Source organism: Zonotrichia albicollis, chromosome 10 (assembly GCF_047830755.1).
Source record: "Zonotrichia albicollis isolate bZonAlb1 chromosome 10, bZonAlb1.hap1, whole genome shotgun sequence".
In the NCBI taxonomy this organism is placed as follows: domain Eukaryota; kingdom Metazoa; phylum Chordata; class Aves; order Passeriformes; family Passerellidae; genus Zonotrichia; species Zonotrichia albicollis.
The window spans coordinates 39411087-39432202 of NC_133828.1; the positions used below are offsets into that span (position 1 = coordinate 39411087).

At 49.4% G+C, this 21116-nt stretch overlaps 1 protein-coding gene across 2 annotated transcripts in view; it reads left to right on the forward strand.

Moving 5' to 3' along the window:
- The window catches only part of ACKR3 (atypical chemokine receptor 3), a 44540-nt gene extending 24422 nt beyond the window's left edge, over positions 1 to 20118 (forward strand). The window contains exons 1-2 of one of the 2 annotated variants that reach the window (XM_074548925.1): positions 14439 to 14594; positions 18135 to 20118. In XM_074548925.1, coding sequence (XP_074405026.1) covers positions 18162 to 19256 — 1095 coding nt within the window. In that variant the 5' untranslated portion in view covers positions 14439 to 14594; positions 18135 to 18161 and the 3' untranslated portion in view covers positions 19257 to 20118. Of the gene's footprint in view, positions 1 to 14438; positions 14595 to 18134 lie in introns of those variants that run through there. The other variant, XM_074548924.1, reaches the window with a different exon arrangement.
- Positions 20119 to 21116: the final 998 nt, after the last annotated feature.

Sequence of the window (21116 nt, forward strand, 5' to 3'; positions counted from 1 at the left end):
CTGCCCCTCTGCTGGAGCCAGCGGTGGGTGTGTGCTGATTACAGCGCTGTGCCTGACTCGTCATTGCAGCTTGCTTCAAAACCAAATGTATCCCTTTCTTTTTCGTGTCAAGAGCATGATTAAGTCCTCCTGTTTCTGTGCAAGAGCCTGGAGCAGCTGCCTCCATTCTCCTCTGGCTGGACTGTGTTTCTCAGGATACAGGAGGGATGCCAAGGAAGCAATGTCTCTCCTGGGAGAGGGTTGGATGAATCATGTTAAGGGAACTCCAGCAGAAAGTTTCACCCACAAAGGGTGGGGAACAGCAGCTGATCTAGACCAAACGATGACTTAACCTTGAAAATTAAGATGTTGTTCCTTCAAATTTTATCCTGCTGGAAAACTGAAAATATTTCCATGACGATATGTCCATGAAACTCAACCTTTTTTTTTCCAGCAGAAGACCTTTCTTCTGCCCAAAGCCTGCCTGCTGGAACACTCCCCAGCAGCTCTGCTGGTGGGCTGGGAGTTTTCCAGGACTAGCCTGAAGTTTCAATCAAGGAGTTGTTTGGGGGTTTTTGGTTTGTTTATTTGTTTGCTTTTAAGGCAGCCAAGCAAAACAACTGCTGGCAAGAACTTTAGTACCTGATTCATCCCTATAAAATTCTCTGCAAAGTGAGAAGGCATTTGCTTTTAAAACTGAATTTTCTCTGCTACTCCAAGCAAGAGTTAATAAAGGACTTAGAGGTGTTTGTTTCATTTTGGGTGCCTAATCGGTTCTCAATTTGTTTCAGATGAGCCATGTTAAATTTATCCCATGACCCTATAATTACAACCTGTCTTTCCATCCCTTAAATAGCCACTCTGTCTTTTCAAGCATCATTTTGGTTCACCTTCCTGGCATCCAGTTTTAAGTAAATATTTTAAGCTCTGAGGAGTGTGGCTCTCTGTTTCCTGCTCTCCTGGCTGCCTTGAGAACAGCAAGGGCTCCACCGATTTCCACTGATGGGCTTCAGATCAGCTCCAGATTTCTTTTCTGGTGGAGAACAACTTTTGGGCTGTTTAGAGAGTGGAAAGCAGCCTCGGGGCACCTCCTTTTTCTCTCTGACAGTGGAAAATGGGTACTTTCTTTATGTTTTGTGCCTTGGTGCAGCTGAAAGGCGCTGGAGCAAGCCCTGGAAAGGGAAGGTCCTGCAGAAAGAGGAGAGGATGGGCCCATCCTTCCTGGAAAGGGTGGAGCAGGGTGGCCTCTGGCTCTTCAGGACGTCATGGAAACACCCATCAGATCCTGGGGATGACTTCAGACTGGCTTGAGGATGGAACACCACCAGGGAATGACATTTCACTTGGACTTCTAAAGTTCTGGGCACAGTTTCTGCTCCAGGTCTCGTTGGTAACTGAGTTCATAATTTTGGCTTTCACTGCTTGGCCACAAGCAGCGTGCTTTGAAATGGGATTATCCATGAGGCAGAACTGGAGTTTTTCCCACCTCCTCCTCCTCAGTGCCTTTCCTTTCCTGCATTTCTTGTGCTCCTTCAGCCTGCATTGCACTGCTCAGGAAAGATGGAGTTGAAATAGCCACAGCTTCTTTGAAGACTGCTGCATTAAAAAGAGCTGCTTAACTCCCTCTATGTCAAGCTTGTGATATTAAAATCAATAATTTTCCCTCTTTTCCAGCTGGTTTTAGTGGTGTGAGCTGTGCAGAAAGGACTCTCATGCTGTGGCTGCAATGCACTTGGCACCTGAGCAGAGAAGGGGCAGGTCATGGATAAACACTGGGCCAGTCTTCTCCGTGCTGGGACTTCTCCTGGTGGCTGGAATATCTCCAGGCTGGTCTTGCTCATGGTTTTGCTGTTCTGGGTGGAACTGACTTATAAAAAGGAGATGGTCCTGCAAACACAGAGGGGTTGAGAAATTCAGCTACCGTGATGATGGGTATTTTTTGGGAAGGGAAGATGTGTCCATTAAAAAATACTCGAGTTTCTACGTGTATAATGCCTAGACCTGCCTCGGCAGAGCAAATTCTTGTCAGGTGAGAAGTGATTTTACAAGGACCTTTAGGACAGGACAAGGAGAAATGGCTTCCCACTGCCACAGGGCAGGTTTGGATGAGATATTGGGATGGAATTCTGCCCTGTGAGGGTGGGCAGGCCCTGGCACAGGGCCTAGAGCAGCTGTGGCTGCCCCTGGATCCCTGGCAGTGCCCAAGGCCAGGTTGGACAGGGCTGGGAGCAGCCTGGGACAGTGGGAGGTGTCCCTGCCATGGCAGGGGGTGGGATGGGATGGGCTTTGAGGTCCCTCCCAACCATTCCATGATTGTCCCAGAGCTCTCCAAGATGAGCAGTGGCACCAACCTGCAGAACCCCTGAGGAGAGACTGTTGTGTGCCTTTCTTCTCTCTGAGAGACAGGTAAAGCCCTCCCCAGCACTGGTTTCTTCGAGATGGCATTGCCTGCCTGTGAATATTCATGTGCAGCTTGTTTCTGCAGCAAAAGTGTGAGCAGGGCTGTGATGCTGCTAATTGCAAGTGAAAGTGTTAATTTTCACACAGTTGTAAAAGAAATCCCGATTTGTGAAGATTTTGCTTGAGTCAGGGGTGAAGCTCCTGTCACTTTTAGAAGGCGCAGATGGGAAATGCTGAGTTGGAATATTCAGACACTCTTAAAATACTTTATTCCATCAGAAAGATTCCCAGGCTCTCTCAGCATGTTACTTTGTCAAACTCACCTTTTTTTTTTCCCTGAGAGAGGTTGGAGTCTCGACTTATTATTCAACTTTCTATTGCAGCTTTGTTTAGTGGAGTTTATACATTCTTAGATCAAACATTATACAATCTGACCAGGAATCATGCAATCACAGTGGGAGATGCGAGGAAACAGCATAATTTATTTTATAAACAAAGGCATCATCCACATTAAAGTACCAGTTGGCTAATAAAATGGGTTTTAATGCAATAAAAAAAATAAATATGCAGCTTTCCCTGAGCTGTGTTTAGAAATAGCTGCACTCAAATGAGGAATGTGGTGCTCATGTCTTCCCACAGAGACTGCCTTCATCTCCTGAAAGCACCTCCTGAAACCCTGGCTGGTTTTGTCTGGGAAAGCTGCAGGGATTTGACCAGCTCCTTATTGTAGAATGGAGTGGATAATGAATGTCAGCAGAAGGACTAAACTCCTTTTAATATTTATCCAGAGATGAACCAGCTGCTCTAGGTTGGAGATGTGCTAGGAGAGCTCTGAGCAGGCTTAGAGGGACAGCAAAAGGTGATGTCCAAGTATCACTAGGTGTAGTCATCACACACAGCTTGTTCTGGAGGATGCATTCATTGGATCCTTGTGGGACAGCTTTGCTGGTAAAGTTGGGACTTGGGGAAAATGGCCAAATTACTGTGCTTGGGCTGCTGGCTGGGCAGAGGATCCTCCTGAGGGGTTGCTGGACAACCAGCCTCGTTGAGGAGCTGGAAAATGTGCTGAGTGGGGTTTGTGTTGTGGGCAAAGGGCTGGTGGGTCAGGCTGCTGCTTGTGGGGCTGAGCCCTGGGAAGGAGGAGAGCTGGGGGCATGTCCACTTTTTCTGAGGATGTGGGAAGGGATCTGGGAATTATCAGCTGGATCAAAACTTGCTTTATCCAACAAACACTTTGACAGCTCCTGGAAGAGGAGAAAGGCTAACTTCAATGAAGGTAGTGGTACAGTGAGCCAGCAGAAGGTTTCATCCTGGAGCTGCAGTGAGTACAACCTGGACTGCAACCCAAAAGCTGCAGAGAGTTATTACACACACGTGCACACAATAGAGCTCAGAGCCCAGCCACTGAGACCCTTCCTTGGGGATCCATATAAAATACCTCTCACAAAAGCTGCCCTGTGTGCAAGCAGAGGAACTCCTGCTAGTGACGTTAAAAATGGTGAAGAAAACAAACCCCAAAAAATCCCACATCCTCTTTTTCACACACATCCAAGTGGTGTAACTCTTATCTGGCTGCCAGGCTGTTGGAGATACCAGCACAGCTAAGCAGCACACAGCATATGGGACACTAAAATGCTGCCTGGGAAGCGCTTTTCAGTCGCTGCTCTGAGCTGTGCCAATGTAAAAAATGTCCCCTTTGTCGTGGTGGTGAATGCATCTTCTTGTTCCCCCTTTTGCCTGGATTTATGTTAAGCCTGGCTGTCAGCCCAGTTTGATCTGCTCACTTTATTGTATTGCAAACAGTAGTCAATGGCTCTTTAGCTCGAGATCGCCTGGATTTATTTTCAGGTCAAGTCAACTCTCCTTGACCCAAGCCTGAACCAAAATACATTCCCAGAAGATTCCCCCACAGGATACGGGATCCAGAGACAGAGTGACATTGTAATGAGTTCAAGGTTTCAGCTCAGCACAACAGAGCCCCTGTTGGTGCAGGGAGGGCACTGAGCAATCCTTATTTCAGCAGATTTTGTCACCCATCAGTCACTGCCCTCCACTGAGCAGTGTCACACCACGGAATCCCAGGATGGTTTGGATTGGAAGGGACCTTAAAGCTCATCTTGTTCCACCCCCAGGTCACTCCAAGCCCCAAAACACTGCTGGTGTTTGTGGTCTGCAGGGAAGCCAGTCCTTATGGATGTGTTTGCATGGCTCCGACATGCCTGCGTGGAATTTGCTGTGCAGGCTTTAAACAACTGATGAGATGGTCTGCATTCTTTCATTATTTTTTATAAAGAGAAGTGGGATGTCTTTTGGGGACTGCCTGGCACAGGGGCAGAACCAGTTGATACTGTGTCATGAAGTGTAAAACACTGCTTTGAAGATTTGGGACAAAACCAGAATGAACTCATGGATTTAGCCTGGGTGATAAATCTTCCTTCAAAATAAGGCAGCCTTATGTTTGGTACAAAAGACTGTTTATTTCTTCTATGAAAAAAAAAAAAAAAAGAAAAGAAATGGTGTAATCAGCTAGGATTAAGTTTCCAGGGGCCCTGGACAGAAGCTAAAGCCCACATTGCCTCCTTCTCATGGTCACACTGGATGATTTGAGTAGTTTAAAACCTCTCTGGCTTCCTATGGTTTTGGGCTATGAGCTGCTGTCAGTGTGCCTTGAACCTAAAGCCATTGCTGAGGAGGACCTCAGCAATGTCCAAGTGTTTGGCTGGTATGAACTGCCTGTTTCAACTAGGAGCCTGGCCCAGGTGTGGAAAAAAAATAGGGCTTTATTCCTGTTTTCCATCTCAAGGAGGTATTGAATCCACATGGCAAATACACAGCGGAGGTCCAGCTGACTTAATGTTGCATTAAGAGCCTTTGTGGTTCGGGTGCACTGCCTTTGTTGTTCTGCCTGCTCGTGGTTAATGTTTCACCAGCCCTCTTTTACTTTATCTGCTCGTGTAATTACCCAGGAACAGCCCCGTGTGCACTTTGGTGATGCTTCAAATTTCACACCTCGTTGGGATGGATGCTGGGGAAGCTGTCAGTGTGAGAGCCGGGCAAAGAGCTGGAAGTCCTGCTGGAGCTTGGATGTGTGAGCTCTGCTGGGCAGAGTGGCCTGTGCAGTCTGAGTGATAAGCAAATCCCATCTTTTCTGGTGGCTCGGGCTGGGTTATCTGTGCGTGAGCTGGCTGGGAGTGTGACAGGGTCAAACAGGCATCGATTGTTTCATGGCGCAAGAGCCGCTCTGTGGTCCCTGCTATCTTGTGTGGGGAGCTTAAGCTGTGCTCTCCCCTTGTTCCCATGGAATAAACTCCTTGGGATGGTGAGGGGAAGGCCATGGGCACAAGCAGTTACTGTGCAGTGAGTTGTGTGTCTGCTGAAAACACTCCTGTAGCTGTTTCCTGAGGTGCTCTTCTACAATCCACAGGTTTCCCCCGAGGAAAGATATGCTCCAGGGAGCAAAAAGGGAGCAGGGATGCTCCTCTTCCAAAGGAACACAACATTTCTGTGGTCAGGAGACAGGTGGGAAGCCAAGGGTAGAGTGTGACCATACCTGTGGAAGGGGGCCTGTGGCCAGTCCCACTTGCTGTGTGCAAGGTGTCTGCCAGGAAAGGTCTCTCCAGGGAGGCAGGGCTCTATCTGCCTCCGTGTGATGGAATTTGGGCAGGAGATGGGGCTGGATCGGCAGCAGGAGCATCTGGCACGTGCCACTGGAGACTCCTGGAGAATGGAGACCAGGCATGTAGGGAGCCTAGGCTGGGAAGCAGCTGGAGCAGGGAGCAGGGCTATGGAGAGCCCATGTTCTGCAGGTGGCTGCTGAGGTCTCCTCAAGTCCTGAGTGTCTGGCTGGACTGAGAGCCAGGAGAGCTTGGCAATTTCCACTGCTGAGCCAGAAGCTGTCCAGAGGGAGATGACCAGACAGTTCCCAACCACCAAACATCAAATGAAAGCAGCTGCAATGTCTTTGTCTTCTCACCTGTTTGCTGGTGGGCAAACAGTGACTGTTCACAGTAAAAAATTACCCTTTGTGTTCACTTACTTAACATTTTCAAGGAGTTGTGGCTAAATGGAGGTGACCTTCACTCTCAGCTCCCATGCACGGGCTCAGCTCCAAGAACTGCAGTCGAACCACGCTGACTTTCAGCAGCTGGGACTTGGGCCCTGCGTTTAATGTCCCTTCCTCGGTGCTCGTGCACTCGCTTTTCCTTGCCAAGATTATATTTGCTTTCCTTCCTCAAGGACTGCTCGAAAAATCAGACTTTAAAACAATATGTCTTTTTCCCCCTGCAGAGAACAATATGATATGCCACTGTTGAATTAATATGTCCATGAGAAGTGAATATAATCTCCCCAGTAGATCCCCTTTCCAAAAGATTTACAATTTAATGAATTTTTTTATTTCTTACCGGCCTGTAACATTTAGCTGTTTTACACCTACAGGGCTCTTTCCCATGGAAGCAAGTGAAGGTGGGGGGATCCCATCATCCTAATTCCAGCTCCTTGCTTTCTTCTCTCTGTCCCCAGCCTGCCACTTGCTGCTGATGCAGATTTCCATGGCATGGCTCCTGTCAAAACCTACCCTTGCCATGTTCACATCTCACTGCTAATCTGAGAGTGCGCTGTGAGGACAGGAGAAGTTTTTGAATAATGTTTATGTAAAAATCAGTGTCTCTGAAAAAATCTCTGCTGCCTGCTTAGCTGCTCGAAGCAGGATTTCTGGCTCAGGGTTTGATGTTATCCTCCTCACGGTCACATTCTGGCATGCTCTCAAATAAATGGCAGTAATGCCTCTGACAGCAGATTAAGAAGCAGCAAATAACATCCATTGGTAACACCTTTATTTAGTGGAAAGGGTAAGATGGAAATGAACTGTGAAGGGGAGACCCATCTTCTATAATTACTGGCTACACAGGTCATATTCCTAATTCCACCACCAATTGATTTCTCCTGAAAGCTCTCATTACATTGAAAATAGCAAATTGATTGCTCTGCCAGCCCTTTCCTCAGCAGATCCTGCTGGAACTGTTGCAGTATTATTGCTTGGCTTTGGGAAAGCTTGCTGAGATTGACAGAAAATGCCCTGCCATGCAAGTGGACAAGACCTTAAACCTTTCTCCTGCTGTGTCTCTCTCCTTCATCCCTGGGGCTGTCCAAGGAATGCTTGGATGTGGCACTGGGTGACAAGGTGGGGATCAGTCACAGGTTGGACTCGATCTTGGAAGCATTTTCCAACCTAAGCCACTCTATGATTCTGCCTCTGGGTGGACAAAGCCAGAGAATGGTTAAAAGCCTGGGTGGCCCAGCTGAAGAGGGCCACGTGAAGCACTGTGTGCTTTGAGTTGTCTCCCTGAATCAGAGCTGCTCACCATCACTTGTCAGGAGGCGAGAGCTGACGGCAGCGTCCCCGCGCCGGACAGGGCCTGGAAAACACAGATCCCTCCCGGCAGCTTTTCACAAAGCTTTCAGCGTGTGCTGCCTCAAACCACGGATGCTGCAGGCCTGTGACAGCCCAAGCAGCTCAGCTTTATGCTGGAAAACCTTCCTCTTCTGTTTGGTCCTTACTGTTGTGGTGCTGAAGCTGAAAATGCAGCCTTGGAGCTGCAGCAGAGATGGAAACCAGCCCCCGAGCGGCTTTTTGCAATAAAAATAAACTATCTCATGAACCTTTGAACTAACAGGTGGGTGCTGTGGAGGAGGAAGGGAAGTCCTGAGCTGTGATTTCTCTTTTATAGCTTGGCTTAGTGGTTTAGGGGAAGCAGGAGCCTTGCCCTAGGATGGGCTGTGGTTGCCCTGGCAGCCTCTCCATGCACTTCTCTTCCTTCTTTCTCCACTTTTAAGAGGTCAGCTTGTTTCTAACACAGCTTCTCTAGCACTGCCTTTCCCACCCCCTGATCAGCTTCCTCAGCTTGGGGCACCTCTGGCTCGCTCCATCCCTGTGCAGAGGAGGACTCTGGTTTCCTGGAGCTGCCTGCGAGCACGTTCTTGCCTGGCTGCTTCTCCCCGCTCTCTTCCCCCTGCCTTCCTCATCGTGCGTCTGTTCCAGACCGGACAGGATGGAGCTGACAGGAGAGCAGCCCTGGGGCTTCCCTGAGGCTGCTGACGCTGCTGGGGGCAGGGTTTGGCACTAAATGCCCTGATTGTTCCCTGCTGCTGCTGCTGCTGGGAAGTGAAGCCGGGCAGCATTGCTGGAAACACACTGCTCGTTTCCTTTCTGCTGCCGTTGCAGAGGTGACTCCTGACGCAGTCAGCTATTCATTCCTTTTGTTAGCACAGGGGCTCGTTCCTCCATCCATCCCTCCATCCATCCATCCATCCATCCATCCATCCATCCATCCATCCATCCATCCATCCCTCCCTCCATCCATCCATCCATCCATCCATCCATCCATCCATCCATCCATCCATCATCCATCCATCCATCCATCCATCCATCCCTCCATCATCCATCCATCCATCCATCCATCCATCCATCCATCCATCCCTCCATCCATCCATCCATCCATCCCTCCATCCATCATCCATCCATCCCTCCATCATCCATCCATCCCTCCATCCCTCCATCCATCCATCCATCCATCCATCCCTCCATCATCCATCCATCCATCATCCCCGTGATGCAGCGAGGAACACAACCAGGAGAGGACACAGGGCTGGCTGTCTTGGCAGAAGGAGGAAGCGCAGGATGCTGGGTTTCCCCTTTGGACACTTCATGGATCACAGCCTGCCTTCCTCCAGGGCTGTGCTGGGTTTTGGTGTGGCTTGGGTGGGTGTTTGAGCTCCTGGCACTGTTCTCTGTGTGTGTGTGTGTGTGTGTGTGAGGCTGCTCCCACCTCGCTCCTGCTGCATGCAAACCCTCTCTTGTGCAACTGGAGAAATGTTTCCACTTTGTCCCATTCCCATACTTGCTGTGCAATCAGAATGCTCCCCCCGCCCAATAGAATCTGCACTTTGCCTTCTTGGCCTTCCCTCTCATTCCCAAACCTGTGTCTTCCCAGCACTCGAAGCTGCCAACTGGAGTTTTTTTACTTTTTATTTTTAATTTTTCTGTTGATTTGAATAGGCAGGGCTGGGTGTCAGCTTCCATCTGCCTCCCAGCTGGAAAGGGAAGCCTGAAGAGAAAGGGAGGGTGCTTTCAGCCTGTGTTCCCAAAGTCAATAGGGAAAGGCTGTGAGGGCTGGGAGAAATTCAGGATTTTTTCTCTCCCCTACCCCCATTAGTAAAAACTTGTGCTTTTGGAGAAAAAAAAAAGAACATATTGCTGTAGTTCAGACAGTTAAACAAAACATAAATGCAAACCAAAGCAGTTAAATAATGATCTGGCTTTCAGTGCTGCATTTTGCCCAATGCTGACATGTTGCCACAGACTCCTCCATAACAGGGTGAAAACTGCAAAACTTTGCTTTCCTAAATCATAAAATGGTTTGGGTTGGAAGGGACCCTAAAGTTCATCCCATTCCACCTTCTGCCATGGGCAGGGAAACCTTCCACTAGCCCAGGTTGCTCCAGGCAAATGGCCTGGGACATTTCTAGGTATCCACGGGCAACCACCCTGTGCCAGGGCCTGCCCACCCTCACAGGGAAGGATTTCTTCCACCTAACCCCACCCTCTGGCAGTGGGAAGCTATTTCCCCTTATCCAAAATCCTTCTTCAGCTCCCTTGGAACCCCTTCAGGCACTGGAAGGTGCTTTAAGGTCTCCCCAGAATATTCTGAGCAATCCCAGTTCTCCCAGCCTGTCTCATTTCAGTAAGTGATGGATCACCTGGACAGCTGCATCTCCAAGGAGCTGCTGGCCACAGCAGCTGCAGTCTGCCATCACATCTCTTGGATCACCTGCTTGGATTGGTGGCAGACACCAATTAATCATGGCAAGCAGGCAGCAGCTCGACCTTCTGCTGGTTTGATCCGAGGTCCCCAGCTCTGCTTGCTCTGTTCTAGGCAGGTGGGTTTGCATCGTGCACATTTTTAATGCCTGAGCACCAAACAAAATGCAGTTTTTGTAGCTAAAGGGGAATTGGCCCTGGCTCTCCTGTGGGGAGTGTGCTCCTATAAAATGACACCTGAAAGGAGGAGCCCAGAGCACTGGGCAACTGCAGGACAGGGGAGGTTGCCTGTGACTCCTGGACTTGCAGCAGCTTTGTGGTTCCAGGTGCTGGCTGTATTTTTGGAGAGCTCTGGAAGACTTTGCACTTTTTGATGTTATTTTCTGGCACACCAAGTTAGGCAAACCCACTCCACTTGCTTTTTTTTTTGGCCAAGTGATCAGAGTGCTGCTAGAGTGCCTTTAGTTTTGTTTTTGGTTTTTGTTTTTTTTTTTTTTTTTCTCCCTAGGATTTTCAGAGCCTGATTCAGCCAAGTTCTTCAGTCCCTGCTTATTTTTAAACCTAATCCTGTCACTCTCTGACATCACTGTGCTTCAATCCCACCAACATCCGTGGACTTCGGCAAGCACTCAGAATTCGAGCAGATGCTGAAACGCTTTGCTCACCAACAGCTGTGAAGTTGGGAGGACCTCACCCAGGGAGAGCAGGGGTCAGGAAGGGAGATGAGACACTTTACATCCCACCCTTTCCATCCACGGGTGTTACATTCATATTTTCTGAAAAGTCCCTTTGCTTAGGATTTTCCTCCTGGGAAGCTGAGAAGCTTCAGAGAAAAAGGAAAACAATATATATCTCATTTGTTTTTCCTGTGTTTTAATTTTTTAGAATGTGTTTAAAAATTGTTTAGTAACAGGTGATTGTTTTATTGGTTTCTGCTGTGAGTTGTTTTTACTCATTGGCCAATCAGTGCCAAACTGTGTCAGAGCTCTAAAAATAGTCATGAATTTTCATTATTATCTTGTTAGCCTTCTGTAAGTATCCTTTCTGTATAGTTTTGGATTCTTTAATATAATGTAGTATCATAAAATAATAAATTAGCCTTCTGAGAATGGAGTCAAATTCATCATTCCTTCCTGCCACGAGGGACCCCACAAATACAATACATGGGATGGTGGGAGACTCATCCCTGTGTTCTTGTTCCCTGGCACCCAAACCAGAAAGGACCCCAAAGCCCATCCACTGCCACCCCCTGCCATGGGCAGGGACACCTTCCACTATCCCAGGCTGCTCCAAGCCCCATCCAACCTGGTCTGGAACACTTCCAGGGATGGGGCAGCCACAGCTTTTCTGTGCCAGGGCTTCATCACCCTCCCAGGGAAGATTTTTTCCCCAATATCCCATCTAAACTCTCAATTTGAAGCTATTTGTCCTTGCCCTGTTAATTGCCTGTGGATATAGGATTATGTGTTTTTGGGACAGGTTCAAGGGCTGAACTTGAGCCCTGTATCTTCCAAAAAGTCATGGTTCAGAGGTGTCAGCTCAGCTGCATGTGCTGGCTGGGCAGGGCTCAGCCCTTTGAGGTGATTTAGGAGCTGTAGAGGTTGATGTGGGTTCAGGGGAGGGTTTGGGGGCTGAGCTCACCTGGTGTTTTGGGAGCTGTCAGTGCTGCTGGCAGGGCTGGGCAGGTGGATGGACATCAATCCCAGCATTTCCCTGGGACACACAGCCTGACTGACCCCCCTTTCCCTCTGAATTATTATTTCTGCTTCTGATAAAGGCATGGGGCTATTTTTGGGCTGGGAACCACTTATTGCCCAGATAAACATCAGTCTCAGAGGCTGGGAGATTGCAAAGGAGCAGCAGTCACAAGTTTCTTCGTTACTAGGTAATGTATAACTTTCTAAACTAATAGACAGCTGTCACAGGGTTTATTTTGGGTTTCTAAGCTATCACTTTTACTTGTTCCTACTGCACTGTGGATACTTTTATCTAATGGGATATTATCACATGTACACAGATGTGCTTCTATTAAAACTTGTAAACTTGTAGTTACTCTAAAAAATGACAGCCCTACATTATAAACCCTTCACCATCTTATCAATATTTTCCTACATTATAACCCTTTACCATCTTATCAATACAGTTTCTCACTTAAGGCATTTTCTTCCTTATAACTATAGAAACATAAGTTTATAATTTTTCTGCTTAATGTCTGTGTATTGTATTTTTACATTAATCTAAGCTTCTTCTAAGGTTGCAGACCAAACTCTTCAGTGTCTGTGGAAGTTTTCATTTTTCTGGTTGCCACACCTTGCAGGAGCCATGGAAGAAGGGGATTTGCACCTGGAATGAGTGACTCCCTGGCTTCTTGCTGCTTTTCCTTGGTGTTAGTGTTTCTTGCCTTTGGGGAGGGAGCAGAGGTGAGATCTGCTGCCTCCCCTTGCCTTGTCTATTTCAATACTTTATTGTGGCGAGGAAAAAAATAAGAAAATAGAAAACAACTACACACATGCTGTTTAATTTTTTCCCCTCTTACATAATTTTTTATGCTTCTTCACATTTTAAAATATTTTTTTCTTTCCCTCCCCTTTTTTATCCCCTTCTTTCATCATCTTTTCCTCTCCTCTCTCTTCTTCTATATTTTTCTCTTTTTCTCTTCTTTATTTCTTTTTTCTCATTTTTTCTCTTTTCCCTTTTCCCCCCACTTTTTCTTTTTCACCTTTTTTCCTTTTTTCACTTTTTCTCTTGGTCTATCTTTTCTGCTTTCTCTTTTCTCTTCTTTTCTTTTTCCTTCTCTTCTTTTTCTCTCTTTTTTCCATTTTCTCTTTTTCTTCCTGTTTCTCATTTTCCCCTCTTCCCTATTTTTCCTCTCCTTTTTCCTTTTTTCTTTTTTCTTTTTCTCTTCTGTTTTTTCTCTCCTTTCCCCTATTTTTTATCTCCTTTTCCCTCTTTTTCTTTCCTTTTTTTGCTCCTTCTAATTCTCTTTTTCTTTTTCCTCTTTTCTTCTGCTTTTTCTCTCACTTTCCCTCTCCTCTCCTTTTCCCTCTTTTTTCCTCCTCTTTTCATTGCTCTTTTTCTCTCCTCTCCTTTTTATGTCCCTTTTTCCTCTCTCTTTCTCTATTTCTCTGCCTTTTCCCTCTCTATTGCTCTCTTTTTCTCTCCTTTTCATTTTCTCTTTCTCCCCTCCTTTTCCCTCCTTATTTTCATCTAATTCTTTTTTTCTCCTTTTTCCTTTTTTCTTCTGCTTTTTCTCTCACTTTCCCTCTTCTCTCCTTATTTCCTCCCTCTGATTCACTTTTTTGGCTTTTTCTTTTTCCTCCTTTCTCCTGCTTTTGCTCTCCTTTGCCCTCTTTTTTCTCTCCTTTTCCCTTTCCCCCCCCTCCTTTTTTCCTTATTTCTCTTTTTCTCTCCTCTCCTTTCTGTGTCCCTTTCCCCTCTCTCTTTTTCTGTCCCTTTTCCCTCTCTATTGCTCTTTTTCTCTCCTTTTCATTTTCTCTTCCTCCCTTTTCCCCCTCTTTTTCTCTCCTTTTTTCCTCCGATTCTCCTTTGCTTTTTCTTTTTCCTCTTTTCTGCTTTTACTCTCCTTTTCCCTCTTTTTTCTCTCCTTATTTTCCTCCTTCTGATTATTTTTCTTTCTCTTTCCTATTTTCTCCTGCTTTTATTATCCTTTGCCCTTTTTTCTCTCATTTCCCATCTTTTTTCTCCTTCTCCCTCCATATCTCACCTTTTCTCTCTCCTTCTCTCATTATCTCCCTTTTCCCTCTTTCACACTTCTTTTTCTCTCCCTTTGCCCTATTTCTCTCCTTTTTCTCTGCCTTTCCCCTCTCTCTTTCTCTTTTTCTCTCCCGTTTCCCTCTCCATTCGTCACTTTTTCTCTCCTTTTTCTCTCTCTCCTTTTCTCGTTCTTATCTTCCTTTTCCCTCTCTCTTTTCTCTCTTTTTCTAACCCTTTTTCCTCTCTTTTTCTCTCCCTTTTCCCTTTCTCTTTTCTCTGCCCCTTTCCTCTCTCGTTTTCTCTCCCTTTTTTCTCTCTCTCTCTTGCTCTCCTTTTCATTTTCTCTCTTTCCCCGGCTTTTCCCTCCGTGCCGGTATCACCCCTCCCTACCCTGGCTGCCCGCACCCCTTGCTCCCGTTCCCGGAGACCCGGCCGGGGCCGGGCCGGGGCCGCTCCGAGCCGGGGCTGGGCCGGGCCGATCTGGGGCCGAGCCGGGGCTGGGCTGAGCTGATCTCTGGCCGTGTTGAACGCCTGTGGGGCCGTACCGGGGCCGTGCCGATGGGAGCCGGGCGGCCGGAGCCGCCCCCGGGAGGCGGGCTCCCCTCACGGCCGCCGATATAAGGCGGCGTTGGCGGCGGGGCCGCGCTCACTCGCTCGGGCAGCGCTGCCGCCAGGCCCCGAGGTAAGGGCGGCCCCGGGGGAGCCCCGCGGGGCTGCGGGACCCGGGCTCGCTCCCCCTGAGCGCTCGCAGCCTCTCCCGCGTCCCTCCGGGCTCGTACGGGGTGGGGGGAGCCTCTCCTGCGTGTCCCCACCCGGGTTTCCCGAGGCGGGAGGGTCTGCGGGAGCTCGGAGCGGCCGCCGCTCCCCTGTGGGTGCCCCTGCGCGCCCAGGTGCGACCCTCGGCTCCGCTCTATGCCCCGCGGTTGTTGTTTGTTTCCTCGGCTCGGAACTGCCGGGGAGTTTGAATGTGCCGGGCTCGGGCTCGCAAAGCCCCTTGCGGGCATGGGTGTCCTCTTGTGGTGGCCGCCTTCCCGTGCTGGAGAGCCGGGACACGGGCAGCGTGAAGGCTTGCGGGTGACAGCCCGCCCGGCCATCCTGACTTTTCCTTCTCTCTTTGGGAAGGGCAGAGCGCAGCTTGCCCACAGTCCCGAGCAGTCGGGAGGCAGGGCTGAGTGCGGGCAGGAGCGGTCTGTGGGATGCTCTCCACATTGCTGAGGGCTCGGACGCTGCCCTGCCGTGCTGGGCTGCCCTCCTAGGCAGAGGTGCTGGTGCTTGTTTGCTTTGTCACAGCCTGCGGGAGGTGGGATGGGGAAGATTCAATCCTGCAGGCTGCATCTGCTCCAAGGACAGGAATTTGGGTGCGTCTCCTTTCCTTCTTGTCCTGTAAACTAGCAGCGACTGGACTCAGCACATGTGCCTGCCAGCTGGAAGGGGTGATGGCCTGCAGGAGTTTAGCAGGGTCGTGAACACAAATTGCAGTCCCAGCTTCCTTCAGGAGTTTTTCGGATGCTGTGCTGTCTGCAGAGAGCGCTGAAGGTGTTTTCTTAGGAGCACGGAGTGGCTTTATTGAGTTTGTCTGGTGGGTTCCCCCCGTGCCTCCCAGCTAATCTGGGTGGGAGTGGGAGCTCGGGTTACAGCAGCTAATCCCAGACTAGAGCCCGGTTTGCGGGGCTGTAATCTGCGAGCACAGCCCTCCTCCCCGGCGGGGCTGGAGCCTGGGAGGCCGGCTCGGTGTCGGGTTTTTATGGCCGCGCTGGGGATGCGGAAGGCGCAGGCAGATGGATGGATGCACGTGTGTGCAGCAGCCGGGCTGCGATCGGCCCGAGCACCCTCCCTTCTCCCTCGCATCCCCAGGGTGGCTCTGAGCCACCGGCTGCGACTGTGGTGGCCGTGGTGTCCCCAGCATTGGTGTGAGCCCCAGCCTCGGGGGCTCTCTGCTGCCCTGGTGCTGCCTCTCTGTCGGAATCTGACACCCTTAGCCAGGTTTGAGTTTCTTCTCCTTGAGGTATGTGCTGGACTGCGTGGTCACAGTCCCGTCCTGAACTGGGGTCTTGGGATGTGGAGTCAGCCTGCTCCTCTTGTTTTAGACCATATGCCTTTCCAGAGAAGCCCCGGCCCGCCCATGCCACTTCTGTGGGGTGTTCCTCCTGCTGTGCTCCCCTTGCTGCCCCCAAATACCAGCAGGAGCAGCCTTTGCCATGGGGCTGGAAGTTTTGTGGCTTTGAGGGAGTTTGCTTTAATCGCTGCAGAGTTTTGAGGTGCAGGAACTTGGGGATGGTGCTGTCTCTCCTGTGTGTGAGAGGAGTGGAAAGTGTTTGTGCTGGGCGTGCAGTGGGACCCTGGGTGAGGTCTGGCAGGAGCCCCATCCCTGTGTCCCACTTGAAGCCTTGAGCATCCAGGGGAAGCATCCAGCCCTGCAGGCAGCAGCTCTGGGGGGTGGATCAGCCCCTCTGCCCTGCATAGCATGGGCTAAATCACTTTGCTTTCCCGAGATGAGCACGGGATCGGCTATCCCAGGATGGAGAGCTGCCCCTGGCTCAGCTCCCTCTTTAGCCAGTGTTTGAGCAAAAGCCGTGCTTAATTTGGTTTGAGTCTCGGCTCCGTCTTTCATCAGGCCAGCAGGATGAAAGGCATGGGCCAGATCTCCTCACGGGCCAATTTGGGCCTGTTTGTGGAGAGATTTGATCTCCCCTGAATGTGTGCAGGGCCCCCCTCATTGTTAGTGCCACCAGCTTCCCCTCTGCTGGGACAATAGTGCCTTGAGTCTTCTCGGGTAATCTCCCCCCTTATCTCCCTTCTCTTCCTGAGCCTCTGTCCCTGACAGGCAGGAGGGTGGGAGCTTTGGGAAGAGCTGATTATGCAGATGGAGCGGTGTTGTGTCTCCCTTTTTGGGGAGAGGGGGTGAGGAGAGGGTATGCAACACATCCGAGCTCTTCCCTGCTTACCCCTCACTCTGTGCTCCTGGAAAGCCTCCCAAGAGATCCTGTGGTGGGATCAGGGATGTTTGGAGATCCCTGTTGCTCTCTGGTCACTTGGCCACACTGGCTTTGCCCCAGGCTGGTCCCTCTCTTCGTGGGGTCATGGGGAAGAGCGAGGTGACCATTGCTGGGGATGCTGGATGTGTCCATGGATGGCCTGATGGGCCAGCTCAGGTGGAGCCATGAGGGAGCAAGGATCCATCCCTTGGGAACAGCTTTATTTTGGCTCATCCCAGGCTGGATCCTGCGCTCCAGAACTGGCCTGGCCATCGTGGGCACAGGCCTGTGCATGGTACTGAGGGTCCCAGGGTGCGGGGACAGCATTTTTATACCTCCCCAAAAAACACAAGGGCAGTTATCAGCCCACTTGGGGTTTAGTGTGAGCCATTAAGGGCCTTTTCTTTCTGCTGGCAAGGAAGTTAACAAGTTGCTTTGTCCACTGCCTGCAGGTAGAAGAAAACGCTGAAGAGGCAGCAAAAGTAGATATAGAAAAGCAAAAGGGTGGAAAGGAGGCAGTTGTAGAGCCAACTTTTGGGGGAGTGTTTTGAAATCAAAGCACTCTTCTAAAAAGAAAACTTAAGACCAGCAGATCTATTCAGCAGTCAAGCTCTGAGGGTTTTTTTTTTCTTTTCTCAGCGCTGTGTAATGATTGTTAAGTGCAGGGGATACTTTGTAAAATAGAAAGGAGGGAGGGAGGACAGAGCAGAATTTAAATTTAAGTTTGGATAGCAGTACAAAGCCCTTTAGTTCCCCACTTCTCCTTTATACATCTGTATGACTTGACAAGATGCTGACCAGAGCCTGTGGTAAATGTTTTACGGTACCATGTATCAGCCAGATCAATTCTGCTGTGCTTGAGGGAGTGCAGATGAAATGGCTTAAAGGTTCCCCTGCTGAAAGCGATAGGAGCATCATTTCTGCCAGAGGAGACAGATTTAGTCGCCTGACGTTTATTTGGCCACGGTGTACTTTGCAGATTTCACACCCGGGGACGATAGCCAACCTGATGATGTCAGATGTGAGCTGGAGGAGAGGGGAAAATCACACAAAATCTGGTGCTGCTCCTCTTTTGTCAAGCAGATGAGCTTTGCTGAGTGTCTTGGTTGTTTTGCCCCGCGGAGTGCTCTGGTGGAAGGTGCCTGGCAAGAGCAGGCTGTTACTGAAGCGGCGCGTCCCGGTGTGACACGGCAGCAGAAATAGCTCCATAATTTACGTCATTTCTTTCAATCCTGTTCTGCCTTTAGGTCACTCGCATTCCAACCCGAGCGACCATGAGCGCGCTTGACTTGACTTCCATCCTGGATTTCCTGGAGACGGCCAACCTGACGGAGATCAACTGGACGTGCAGCAGCGGCGAGTGCATCACGGTGGACGCCACGACATGCCCTGGCACGCTCAACAAGAGCGCCCTGCTCTACACCCTGTCCTTCTTCTACATCTTCATCTTCGTCATAGGCCTGGTGGCCAACTCGGTGGTGGTGTGGGTCAACCTGCAGGCCAAAATGACAGGCTATGAGACCCACCTGTACATCTTCAACCTGGCCATCGCCGACCTGTGCGTCGTCATCACCCTGCCCGTGTGGGTGGTCTCGCTGGTCCAGCACAACCAGTGGCACATGGGGGAGATCACGTGCAAGATAACCCACCTGATATTTTCCATCAACTTGTACAGCAGCATCTTCTTCCTGGCGTGCATGAGCGTGGACCGCTACCTCTCGGTCGCCTACTTCACCAACTCCAGCAGCCGCAAGAAGAAGATCATCCGCCGCTGCATCTGCGTCCTGGTGTGGCTCCTGGCCTTCTCCGCCTCCCTCCCGGACACCTATTACCTCAAGACTGTCTCTTCCAACAGCGAGACCTACTGCAGGCCCGTTTACCCCGAGGAGAGCTTCAAGGAGTGGCTGATTGGCATGGAGCTCATCTCCGTGGTGCTGGGCTTCCTCATCCCCTTTCCCGTCATCGCCGTGTTTTATTTCCTCCTGGCCAAGAGCATCTCTGCCTCCAGCGACCAGGAGCGCAAGAGCAACGGGAAGATCATCTTCTCCTACGTGGTGGTGTTCCTGGTGTGCTGGCTGCCCTACCACGTGGCCGTCCTGCTGGACATCTTCTACAGCCTTCACTTCATCCCCATCAGCTGCCAGATGGAGAACTTCCTCTACGCCACCCTGCACATCACTCAGTGCTTCTCGCTGGTGCACTGCTGCGTCAACCCCATCCTGTACAGCTTCATCAACCGCAACTACAGATACGAGCTGATGAAAGCCTTCATCTTCAAGTACTCTGCCAAAACTGGCCTCACCAAACTCATCGACGCCTCCAGAGTGTCAGAAGCAGAATACTCAGCTCTGGAGCAAAATGCCAAATGACTGCAAGCCCAGAAAGGAACTTCCTTGACTCTCTAACCTGATGTGGGGTTTTTTTTGTGTGTTACGGTTTGTTGTTTATTTTTTTATTTTTTTTTACCCCTTCCTTTTAATGTGCTTGTTATGAACGCGGCGTGAATTCCAGCCTACAAAAGAGAGAGGACAAAGTGTAATTTAACAGTAGGATCAGTTGCAAAGTGGAAGTGGTACCAAAATGAAAACCTTTTTTCCTCCTAGCCCAGTGTGGACTCCTCAACAATGCTATGCAAGTGGAAATTATTTCCTAGCAGACAAAGCCATTGTGTACCATAGATAACATGGATAAGCTTCTCCTTCCACGTCTTGATTCCCTCTTGTCTCCTTGTGTATGTTTATATATATAGTGTGTTGTATTTAAAAGCTCAAGACTTTATTTTCTGCCCCTTGGTGTACCTTATACAAGTGTATTTGAAAGTTAAATATATTTTTATCATGTATTTGAAGTATATTGCTGATGAGTGTATCCAGAGTGCTGTAGTCTGAGTGTTAGGTGGTCATTTGGCTCCAAGAGGATGCTGATAAATAGGATGGAAATGATCTCTTGGGAGCATCCTCCCTGGCTAAAGGCACACTTTATGGACCATGGCTTTATGTGGTGTCACACCCACATGCTGGAGCATGAAATATATGTAGTGTAATATAGCTGCCGTCATGTTAAAATTAACAGTATTGTCAGAGTCCTTAACTCCTACACCCCTGCTTCACCAGGCTGTATCCTCCTGCACAGAGTGAGTGATCTTACTGCTGAGAGTTGTTTCATTTGTAAGTTATTTTTGTAAAATAAAGATCTGAGAAAAAGAAAACAAAACCTGTGCCTACCAGTGGTTTGACTTGCCAGCCTTCTCCTCAGGGGAAAAAAACTAAAAACCAAAAAGGAGGGATCTCAAGGCCACTTCAGTCCTTTGGTGCAGGAGCAGATGGGTCAGTCGAGAGTTTTCCTGGTGTTTGGTGGCCAGAAAGAACTGATAGAGGAAGGGGAGATGGCACTGGAGCATGGTGAGCAGGGAAGGGCTGGGAGGAGTGGGTCTGTGCTGGTGGGGAAGGTAAAAATTATGGATTTAGGAGGTAAAAGCTGCTAGCACTGATGAAAAGCTGTGTTTGTAGCTTAGGAATAAACACAGGGCAGAGAAATAAAGAAGTGTGCAGATGGAGCGGATATTTGGACTAATCCAGGTTCAGCCCTCTGAACAGTGATTTTTGCTGGCTGTGGAATTGGGGGTTAGCAGTCCTGACAGCACTAAATCCCTTTTTATCTCTTCTTCCCTTTGGTGTGGATTTGCAGGGCTGTAGTGTCCGAGTGGGGCAGGATCCAGGCTGTGGGATGCCTCAAGTGAAGCCTTAAGCCAGCAAAGGACTGGAATCGTGGTGGTGTTCACCTCAGGACAAGGTATTTAATGTCAAATCATGATGTCTCCCAGCCGTGTTGGCTGCTCCAGGGCGGTGCTACACTGAAATTCCTGTTCAATCCAAGCATGCCCTCATCCCTCTGCCATCCCAGCAGCCAAACAATCTGGGAATGACTGGTTTTTATTTCTCTCTACATGTTCCATTTCTGCCTCCTCAAAGGTCGTCTTGTAAAAGCAGATGTTAAGTCTGCCATCCCCTCCTCGTACTGGTGTTGCTAAAAAAGCACCAGTCCATTCCCAAATGGGGAGAAATCCCAAAAGAAACAGGATTTCTGGTTGCAGGGAAGCTGTCAGGATGGAGAGCAGGCGTTGCTTTTTGTGCTGATGCTTCTTGTGCACTGTGGGTATTTCGAGTTTCCTGTTAACCTTAAGCTGCTGCCAAGCTGCAAGGGAAGTTCTCCCTCGTGCTGACATTGAA